This window comes from Plasmodium gonderi (genome assembly GCF_002157705.1).
Source record: "Plasmodium gonderi DNA, contig: Chr01, whole genome shotgun sequence".
NCBI lineage: Eukaryota > Apicomplexa > Aconoidasida > Haemosporida > Plasmodiidae > Plasmodium > Plasmodium gonderi.
In genome coordinates, this window is record NW_021628925.1 from 369,244 (window position 1) to 381,019 (window position 11,776).

General features: G+C 30.4%; 2 protein-coding genes across 2 annotated transcripts; one reads left to right on the forward strand and one right to left on the reverse strand.

The window, feature by feature from the left end:
• Nucleotides 1-3,848: 3,848 nt before the first annotated feature.
• Nucleotides 3,849-6,777, forward strand: PGO_010680 (heat shock protein 86; the record flags this gene model as incomplete). The annotated part of the gene is made up of 2 exons (XM_028685708.1): nucleotides 3,849-5,282; nucleotides 5,971-6,777. The coding sequence occupies 2 exons, from the start codon at nucleotides 3,849-3,851 to the stop codon at nucleotides 6,775-6,777; spliced, it is 2,241 nt and encodes a 746-aa protein (XP_028541509.1).
• Nucleotides 6,778-8,761: 1,984 nt separating this feature from the next.
• Nucleotides 8,762-11,617, reverse strand: PGO_010690 (heat shock protein 86 family; the record flags this gene model as incomplete). Its single annotated transcript, XM_028685709.1, has 1 exon — nucleotides 8,762-11,617. The coding sequence occupies one exon, from the start codon at nucleotides 11,615-11,617 to the stop codon at nucleotides 8,762-8,764; it is 2,856 nt and encodes a 951-aa protein (XP_028541510.1).
• Nucleotides 11,618-11,776: the final 159 nt, after the last annotated feature.

Consider the following 11,776-nt stretch of genomic DNA (forward strand, 5'->3'; position numbering starts at 1 on the left):
CACAAACATATGTTTTGTTCATATATACATAATATAAACAGGTATATGCAGCTTAACTGCAAAAAAAAAAAAAAAAAAAAAAAAGTAAATAAAAAAAAGATACAAAAAAGGACAACGAAAAACAAAATATAACCATACAAAATTTTTTAAAGTACTATTGGTGGAATGTACAATTACGATGTACTGCATATGCTACTGTTCCTTTTTCTGGAACTATGGAAAAGGTACCAATAATTGTTTACACAAAAATTCTTATTCTTGTCATGAAAATTAATAAACTTCATTTTGATAAGATGTAAGGAGAATATTTCAAGCAATTTTTCCTTTGTTCTGTTGTCAAAGAGGATTATTGTAAAGAAAACATATGCGAAAAAATTCTTACTTTTTTCATATCATATGTCTGTTACACGTTATGCTATTATAAGCATTTGACATGTTAACAAAATATACCATCGAGTAAGGGGCAAGGTTTTTTTTTTCCTCTCCTTCGTCGTCAAAAATGTTACTTTGTGTTGTTTTTAAAAATTTATTTATGTGAAGTAGGCAAAATGGAAAAAAAATTGCGAAAAAAGTATAAAACAGAAAGGGGGAAAAATGTCTATAAGGGAAAAAAAAAAAAAAAAGAACACCCCAGACAAATAAACCTTAAGTTGTAAAAACCTTAACAGCTATAATATGTAAAAAAAATGGGAGCACAGAACTTTAATCCTTATACAAAAATGTAGAACATTCTTTTTTTTTTTTTTTTTTTTTTTTTTTTCTCTCCATCACGATAAATGTTTTATTTCCTTTTGAATTGCATTCGTGTGCGGATGTATAAAAAATTTCATATTGTAGTAATATTTCACAATTGAAGGCAAAAAAAAAAAAAAAAAATGCTTATTCTCTCTTTTCTTAATCATGGACTATGTTAATGATATGGGAATTATCAGGGTGATGGAAATGTGTTAGTGTTCGTGCTAGTGTTAATGCTACAATTTTTTTTTTTTTTTTTTTTTCTTCCACCATTAGCTGCCTGCCCAATCTTATCATGTATATTTGTTTTTTTCGTCATGTATTATAAAAACTTGTCAAAAAAAATTTTATAATAATAGGAAGTGGGGGTGTTCGGGCTATGTTCATTTGGGACTAGCTGTGATGCGTGATCAGATTGCTCTTGTTTAAAGGATAGGAATAGTGTGCTGTAATAGTGTATATATATATATATATAGCATATAACGTGTAGAAAGCTAAAAGTGTACGTACGGGGAATAGATCATATTACGTCGATTGAATGGGCTAAAAATATAAAAGATGTGTGATTTTCCCATATTTCTATATATGTTTTTTATTTAATTCATTAAGGAGGAAAAACGGAAAAATGGAAAAAAAAAAAAATTTAACAAAGTTTGATATTATTAACCTTCGGTTGAAGTCCGTTTCTTTTGTCATCTCCTTCAAAAGAGGTAATTTTTATAAGTGATTGTCAATGAGTGCCATGATGTGTCAATATGTGCATCATTACTTATCTATACGTACACCAATACATATCGTCAATGGGTAGCAGTAGTGTCAATAAAAATTGTTTGGGAGAGCATGTGCGTGATTTTGAAAAAACAATAACTCATTCATAAATTTAGCTTGTTCGCTGTGTCGGGAGGGAGCTGGTTGAGAAAAAATATTGCATTTTCCCTACTCCCTTTTGCTCTCCGCTTTTTTTTTTTTTTTTTTTTTTTTTTTTTTTTTCCTTTTTTTTTTTTTTTTTTTTTTTTTTTTTTTTTTTTTTTTTTTTTTTTCACTTTCTTTATATTATCCTTTCTTAGGAGAAGAATGTAATATTGTTGAGTTTGGGGATCAAGGGCCTTTCAGTAGGCTTTGGCATACTGAGATGCTGAGGTTGATAGTGTTATTTTTTTGCCTAGCTCCATAACATCCCCGTAATATTATTTTCCCATATATATGTTCATATATATCTAGCATGTGCTTTATTATAATGCGTACATTTATATATATATATATATATATATACGTGGTATATTTGCATACACCGTTACATTTTTACAGGTGTAGGTAAATATGTTCGCGAGATATGGTCATGGGAAGGAAGAATATGGAATTGTTAGGAATATGAATGTGCCATCCGACAGGTATAGATTATAAAGAGATTTATGTTATTATTACTTTACACCTTAACATCTCGTTTAGCTTGGCGTTTGTGTTTGTGTTTGTACTTTTTTTTTTTTTCTCTCATGGATCCATAAATTTATAATGTTGTAAAATTTGCATGTAAGGCCCCCACCACACAGTGAGCTGTGTAGGCCCGATCCTTGGTACTTTTTTCTAGCCCTTTTTTCTCAGTATTAATTTTATGCTATTCATATTTTAAAGCACAAAAAAATTCAATATACATATATATATATATATATACATATATATGTGTATAAAAGGCCCCGCGTGAGGGGGCCATTGGGATGTTTTTTTACTCTTTTTTTTCCTTCTTTTTTTTGATATTCTCTTGCATGATTTGTGGTGAATACATTTTTGTGGCATTTTCAACTTTTAATAAAAAAAAAATAATAAAATGGTGATATATGTACATATATACATATATATATTATATATATATGCATAAAAATTTAAAATTAAATATATAAATTAATTAAATGAATTAACGAATAAATAATTGTCAAAAATAATTAAAACATAAATTGAACCAAAAAAAAAAAAAAAATATACTCATTTTATGTTGAAATAAAAAAGAAAAAAAATATTACAATAAATATATTATAGATTCCAACGAAACCATTTCTCTAATTCAACGAATTAAGGATAAGGAAGAAAAGGAAAAGCCCCATATCCATCATATTGTAATTTATGCAAAGTTGATTGAACCTATTTTCTCAAAAACAAATATAAACTCTTTTTTCCACAAACCCTCACCACTACCTACACTTCATTTTTTTTGCGAATTTCCTGTAAAAGGAGAAACAAAAAAAAAAAAATTAACATACACAAAAAAAAGTAAGCAAAAAAAAGAAAAAAAAAAAAAGTGTAATACATTAAAATATAATATTCTGACATGAAAGAATGAAGGAGAGATATATAACAAGAAAAAGATAAAATAAAAAAATATATAGTAAAAACGAAACATTGTTTAATATTATTTTAAAAGTTAAAAGATTTCATTCGCATAAAAACTAAATATAGCATCCAACATCGACAGCAAAAGAATATCGCAAAGCAACTTCCCTTTGAGAGTGCCTCAATTTATAGAATTGTTTTTCTTCGTCTCTTTCTGTTTTTATATACGTCAACTTATTGTTTATAATTTTTTTTTTTTTTTTTTTTTATATATATTTATTTTCATACCATATAAAAACAAATAGATATATAGTGGATATATATTTTTATGTAAAGAATTTATGCAGGATGCATATACGCCCAATTTACATCTAATAAGGGGTTTATAAAAATATATAAATATATACACACTTGTATTTACACGTTTGTATGTACACACTTGTGGGAACACTTTTGTAAACACACACACGTATTCATATTTGATAAGAGAGTGTTTTTTTTTGAAAATTCAGCCCACTTTACAAAATCGAATATGCTAATTGTATAGTGGGGATAAAAATTGTCCCGATAGGGTTCGAATAATTACTTGGGAGTGGTGTGTGCACGTGCGAGTATATATGGAAAAAGCACACACACACACATGTTTATGTACATATACATAGCCATGTGTTTATATAAATGCAGATATTTTTTTTTGTATTTATTAATTCCCCTTTTCTTCCTTACCTACGTGACAGGTTAACGAAGAGAGATTTTATTTTCCCTCACCCTCCACCCGCACAGAAAAAATGTCAAAGGAAACATTCGCATTCAATGCCGATATTAGGCAGTTAATGAGTTTAATCATTAACACATTTTACAGCAACAAAGAAATTTTTTTAAGAGAACTTATTAGCAATGCAAGTGATGCACTTGACAAAATAAGATATGAAGCCATTACGGATACACAAAAGTTATCAGCTGAACCAGAATTCTTCATTAGAATTATTCCTGATAAAACAAACAATACATTAACAATTGAGGACTCAGGTATTGGTATGACAAAAAATGATTTGATTAACAATCTTGGAACTATTGCTAGATCTGGAACCAAAGCTTTTATGGAAGCTATCCAAGCTAGTGGAGATATATCTATGATTGGCCAATTTGGTGTAGGTTTCTATTCAGCATATCTAGTAGCAGATCATGTGGTTGTTATTTCAAAGAATAATGATGATGAACAATATGTTTGGGAATCAGCTGCTGGTGGTTCATTCACTGTTACCAAAGATGAAACAAATGAAAAAATGGGAAGAGGTACAAAAATTATATTGCATCTGAAAGAAGATCAATTAGAATATCTTGAAGAAAAAAGAATCAAAGATTTAGTAAAGAAACATTCCGAATTTATTTCCTTCCCAATTAAGTTATATTGCGAAAGACAGAATGAAAAAGAAATTACTGCATCTGAAGATGAAGATGAAGAAGATGCTGATAAAAAGTCCAGTAAGGACAAAGACCAAATTGAAGATTCTGAAAAATTATCCCAAGAAGTAGAAGGAGCAGATAATAAGGAAAAAAAGGAACACAATGAAGAAGATGATGATGATAAAGAAAAAGGAGATGATCATCCAAAAGTAGAAGATGTAACAGAAGAATTAGAAAATGCTGAGAAAAAAAAGAAAAAAGATAAGAAAAAAAAAAAAATACACACTGTTGAACATGAATGGGAGGAGTTAAATAAACAAAAACCATTATGGATGAGAAAACCAGAAGAAGTTACAAATGAAGAGTATGCTAGCTTTTACAAATCTTTGACAAACGATTGGGAAGATCATCTAGCAGTAAAACATTTCTCAGTTGAGGGACAATTAGAATTTAAAGCACTCTTATTTATTCCAAAAAGAGCCCCATTTGACATGTTTGAAAATAGAAAAAAAAGAAACAACATTAAATTGTATGTTAGACGTGTTTTCATTATGGACGACTGTGAAGAAATTATTCCTGAATGGCTAAACTTTGTTAAGGGAGTTGTTGATTCAGAGGATTTACCATTGAATATATCAAGAGAATCTTTACAACAAAACAAAATCTTGAAAGTTATCAAAAAGAACCTCATTAAGAAATGTTTGGATATGTTTGCTGAACTTGCCGAAAATAAAGACAACTATAAGAAGTTTTATGAACAATTCAGCAAGAACTTAAAGTTAGGAATTCACGAGGACAATGCCAATCGTGCAAAGGTGAGTTTTTTTTTTTTTTTCTTTTCTTTCCATCCTTTCTGCATTTTCTGCCGCTGCAGAAAATATTATAATTCATACTGTGTCGCACCAAATCTCGCGCTTAATCCAAATTTAATTACATACCTGCAAACAAGAGAAACTTTCAAAAATGCACGTGTGTCCAGACGTTTGGAATAACAATTTAAGGAGGGTAGTCTTACTTTATAATCATTTAGGGTGTTATATCTTAAATGATTAAATAGTAAAGTGGGCTATTAAAAAAAAAAAAAAAATTTTTTTTTTTTTTTTTTCTCTCTCTCGCTTATCACCTTAGCATGTGTTTATTGTTTATCCATTTCGTGCAAGTTAACAGATAATGTATATATATACATAAGGGTTGAGAAATTCTTGTGGTAAATATATTTATATGCTTACTGGGTACTTGTACGAAATGGATAAATAAGACGGCCTTTTGTTTGCCACGACTATTAAATACATTGAGTCATGGAAGCGAAACAAAATATTTTCTTCTGCGAAGTGTCGACTCGGATGAATAAAACATATATATAGTTGCTTTTTTTTCCATTTTTTTTTCATTTTTTTGTCACGTTTTTGTCACGTTTTTGTCACGTTTTTGTCACGTTTTTGTCACTTTTTCTGTCACATTTTTGGTCTTTTTTTTTCCCACACCCGGGCCCCAATTTTGCAGATCACCGAACTTCTGAGATTCCAAACCTCCAAATCTGGTGATGAAATGATAGGACTCAAAGAATATGTTGACAGAATGAAGGAAAACCAAAAGGACATCTACTACATCACAGGTGAATCAATTAACGCTGTATCGAATTCACCATTTTTAGAAGCATTGACGAAAAAGGGATTCGAAGTTATTTATATGGTTGATCCCATTGATGAATATGCTGTACAACAACTAAAAGATTTCGAAGGCAAAAAATTAAAGTGCTGTACAAAGGAAGGCTTAGATATTGACGATTCAGAAGAAGCTAAGAAAACTTTTGAAACATTGAAAGCTGAATATGAAGGATTGTGTAAAGTAATTAAAGATGTGTTGCATGAGAAAGTAGAAAAGGTTGTTGTTGGTCAAAGAATTACAGATTCCCCATGTGTTTTAGTTACATCTGAATTTGGATGGTCAGCAAATATGGAAAGAATTATGAAAGCACAAGCATTAAGAGATAATTCCATGACTAGTTATATGCTTTCTAAAAAAATTATGGAAATCAATGCACGTCACCCAATTATTACTGCATTGAAACAAAAGGCAGATGCAGATAAATCAGATAAAACTGTTAAAGATTTAATATGGTTACTTTTTGATACTTCTCTTTTAACATCTGGATTTGCTCTTGAAGAACCCACCACATTCTCCAAAAGAATCCATAGAATGATTAAATTAGGTTTATCAATTGATGAGGAGGAAAACAATGATATCGAGTTACCACCTCTTGAAGAAACTATTGACGCTACTGATTCCAAGATGGAAGAAGTAGACTAAACACGTCTGCAAAACAAAAAAAAAAAAAAAAAAAAAAAAAAAAAAAAAAAATTTTTTTAAAACCAAAAAAAAAAAAAAAAAAAAAAAAAAAAAAAAAAAAAAAAAAAAAATCTTGTTTACACGCCAACCATATCATGTGTTCTGGCGCACGGAATAGGAAACTATCCCCTTAAAATAAATATAAAATAAAAAAAAAATAGAAAAAAAAAGAAAAAAATAGAAACAAATGTCCCTATGTAGCATTTTCCATTTGAATGTATATACATCTTTATATAAACATAAACTTTACATGTATGTTATTTTTTGCGCTCCTTCAAGCTGTGCAATATATATACATACATTACATGCATACCTACGTGCAATATATGGTACAAACAGTTGTTAATGCGTGCAAGCACAATGGAGTTATATATATATATATATATATATATATATATATATATATATATATATATATATATATATATATATATATACACCTTTCACAGTATGCATTTTTGCAAGCCTGTTGTATATATTCGTTTCACTCCAAGTGCATCCTGTATAATGTGCCATGGTACTTTTTTACACTTACACCACAGTGTTTATATGTACAACTAAAAAAGAAAAAAAAAAAATGTTGTAAGAAAAAAAAGATTAAACAAAACTGCACAATGAAAAGCAAATGTTATAAACTTAAAGAATAGATAGATATATATAAATATACATTTAAAAAAAAAAAAAAAAAAAAAAAAAAAACGTTTAAAAGTTATATATATATATATATATATATATATATATATATATATATATATACATATATACATTTTCCACTAAATTGGTAAAATCAAGAAAATGTGCTTTCGAAGGGCATGTAGAAAATAAACACAAATAAAATAGTAAACGCAAACAGTAAACACAATCAGTGTGTTTTGTTGCCGTCTTTCCCCAATATCTCCTAAAAATACTGCACATGAGTTATTATATCTCGTTCAAACTTTCACTGTTCATATGTTTCGTTAAATTATGTGTTCAGGTTTTTGCCCTTTATAAATAAATGTCCGATTTTGCTATATGGCACACATATAATATCTGCCATATGTAGATATTTTCACAAATGGCGTTTAGGTGAATGTAAAAAGTGGAAAACGGATGGTAGAAAAGGTGATCGGCTTTTTCTACAATTTTGAAGACATATATATAAATTGGGGAAATAAAAAATGTGTATAAAGCAGTGTAGAAAATTGAGAACAAATATATGTTTATAAAGAGTTAGACATTTTTTCTTTTTTTCCACTCCTTTTTTAATGTGCATTTTGGAACACTTTCAACGTTTCTTTGCACTTTTCCACATCCAATTATGAAGTTTTTTATAAGGTGACATTTTTTTTTTTTTTTTTTTTTTTCCTCTTTTATTTTTACACCATTTCAAATTATCAGGTATAAAAATTAATCATTTCAAATAATAGTATGATGTTTATTTTTTATTTCATATTTTGGATTATGATCATCATGAATTTGGTATATTTCAAAAATTTTATATTTACAAAATGGGTATATGTATGGTATATGTATGTGGATGTCCTGGCACAGCATCAGCATAGTGTACGCGCACACATCGGAATGGTATCTTTTCAACATGCATATAAACGTGCATTTTTTAAAAGTAATTTTTAAACTATTGCCATTTTGGTGAGTAGTAAAAAAAAAAAAAAAAAAAAAAGTTGCCATTTATGGGAAACTCAACTTCTCTTTCCCTTACACCTCATTTCCCAAAAAAAAAAAAAAAAAAAAAAAAAAAGTAGACACGCATAGACAATCTCTATATGTACTACATAATATGTACCTGTATGTACCCCCACTCGTCGGAATGGTGAAAAAAGGGCATAAAAAAAAAAAGCTTGCAAAAAAACTGCAAAAAAAAAAAAGAAGCTGCAAAAATTGGAAATCAAGAACAAAAATCTCCAAATATTTATAAGGTGTGAAAAAACATCATCCATTCAAATCAGCTGTTCTTACTCTCATTTAGTATGGCCTCGTTTTGCTTCCTCAAAACCTCCTTCAGGTCATTTATTAATGTATTTTCCCAGTTAGCTCTCTCCTCATAATTCAGCATGGCTAATGCCCTTTGTTCTTCAGCGCTGTATACCTGGTTTTCTTTTCTCATACGAATGGCATTCATTCTTTTATGCCTCGATCCACTCATAACATAACCAAGACTTTCAAAATTTTCGATTGCTTCAGCTGACAGTCCTACTTCTCCTCTCCTTGGAATTCTTTTCCCCTTCTGCACGAACTGAGCTATTGCTTGTCCTTCTCCTGGCATCATGGCAACACCATAATCAATTTGTTGCTTTGCCAATTTCACATTTACATCCAGCGGTTTTGGACCTACTTCACTTTCTCCTCCAGAGGAATCTTCATAATGTTCCTCGTCCTGATCATCTTTTCTCTCGTCCTGGTCGTCCTTTTTCTCATCCTGATCGTCTTTTCTCTCATTCTGATTGTCTTTTCTCTCGTTCTGATAGTCCTTCTCATCGTCCATTACTATTTGCATCTCCGATTTGAACTCCGTTCCCAATTCCGTTTCCTTCTTCTTTCCTTTCTTTTTTTCATATTCCTCCATTTCTTCCTCCATTTGGTCATTTTCTTCTCCCATATCTTTTACCACAGCTTCGTCTTTCTTTTCTCTCTCAAATGTAACGGGGTCATCATCATCTATCACACTAGTCATCTTTTCTCTCCTCGTGCTTTTACTAATTTTTAATTTTGCATTCGGCACCTTGGTTCCTTTTTTTCTAGTTTCCTTGTCTTGCAAAGAATCATATCCTTCGCAAAGGAAGGAAAGAGATGTAGAGGAGGTGTTGCTGCTTTCCTCACCACCACTGTCAGAATATTCAGAATTCTTTCTCGTTTTATTCAATTTTTTGGATTTTTTTTTTTTCTTTTCACTGTATTTGCTTTTCTTATGTTTTCTTTTCTTTTCATCATGTTTACTTTTTTTGCGTTTTTTTTTTTCGCTACGTTCTTTTTCACGATATTTTTTTTCTCGTTTTTTTTCTCCATGTTTTCTTTTTTTATATTTCTTTTTATCACGATCGCTGCTTTCATCACTACTGTCGGTGCTCCTGTCACGTTTTCTCCTCTTACTTACCTTTTCCGCTTTTTTTTTTTTTTTTCCTGAAGATCTATGTCGTTTTTTTCCCCTGTTTACACTTCTTTCTCTTTCTCTTTCTCCTTTGTGCATGCTTGATATGCTGCTGCTATACCTTTTCGTTTTCTTCCTTCTCTGTGGTGCACGGTTATTTCCACGTTTTTTGTCACTTGAGTATGATGACTGGGAACTGTCGAAGTGTGAATCACCATAATCTCCACCCTTTTCATCACTTTTTTCTTTTTGCAGCTTTTTCGTTATTTCGTTTTTTTTATACTTCTCACTTTTCTCAGTTTTCTCAATTTTTTCAATTGCCTTTTTGCCACGATCAGCATCACCTGGGGGAGCCTCTTCATTGTCTTCTGAATTGGAAACGAAATTCTTCCACGTGCTTGGAGACAACGATTTGGATCTCCTAAAAATTTTATTTTCATCAAACTCTAAACCAAATCTATAATCATTTTTTTTTTGCAGCCATTGAGTATAGCTGTTCCAATTTTCCTTCGTTGTGTGATAACCCAAAGGAACTCGGAAGTATTTTTTTTCAATTCTTTCCCCTGTCCATTTATTGTATAAATATCGGTTTTTTTTTTCTTCTCTCCTGAAATAAGAATTATCATCACCTCGCACATAGTTCCATTTTTCTCGTGGGTTCATGCTTCTCTGTTTATCTCTCCAATATTCCCTTTCCCTGTTACTTCTTGATCTGCTTCTGCTCCTCGATCGACTTATACATCTGGATCGATCTCTATTGCTAATACTACATCTTATTCTAACTCCATGCCCTATCTGTCCCCTTCTGGGGTTATAATGCACACCCCTTCTTCTTATATCCTCATATGGCAAATTTTCCAATCGGATTGGCACTCGCCCGTAATAATCTCTCCTATATTCTCTATCCAATGAGCTAAATCCACTATGGTTACTTAACTCCCTATCGTAATAATCATTCTGATTCTTGTAACGATTTTTATTTCTATCAGGAGAATAATTTAAATTCCTCCTATTATCATAACTTTGGAGTTTTCCTCTATCCAGAGATGTAGAACGATTGGACGTTGTATTACTTCTTTTTGAATATTTCCTGTAATTACTGGATGTATTTCCTTTGCTTATGCTTTTGTTTCGAAACTCATTTTGTTCTTCTCCTATTCTTACACTTGTTCCATTTTCATTATTATAAATTCCATATTCTCTCTTAAGTTTTTCTAATTTTTTCTTTAGTTCAGCTCGCATTGCCTCTCGATCCTTTTCAACCTTAACAGGTTCTTTTTCTTTGTAACATTCATCTGTGGGTTGGGATAAAGTTTTTTCATTACTTTTTGTGTTATCTCTGCTTTGATAACTCTTTTCACTTCCTCCTCTTTCTGTTATTATCTGATTTCCGTATCCCTCATCGGGATTACACTCTTCCTTTAATTTTTTCAACTTTTCTCGAAGTTGGATAAATTTATTTTTGTTATCACTTGTGACTGATTTAGTAGTTATCTCGTTTTTATTTGAATTGTCCTTTTCATTCTTCTCTGAATCAGCACTATTAGTATCATCATTTATACCACTATTGTTATTCGAACTCTTAAGTTTTTTTAATTTTTCTTTAAGTTCCATATGCTTCTTTTCAAATTCCATTTTCTTTAAATCATGCTGGGCATCTTCTTCATTATCCCCATTGATAGTAATGTCGTTTTCTTTAACATCGCTACTCATTACTGGTTATTTCTTCTCGTGTTTTGTTGTTGTGCATGCGTATGCATAATCGGTTATGTGAACATATATATATATATATTTACGTAAATACAACTGTGGGTATTCACTTATAGATATTTAATATATATACTTTGCAAACCAGGTGTGCTTGCAATAGAG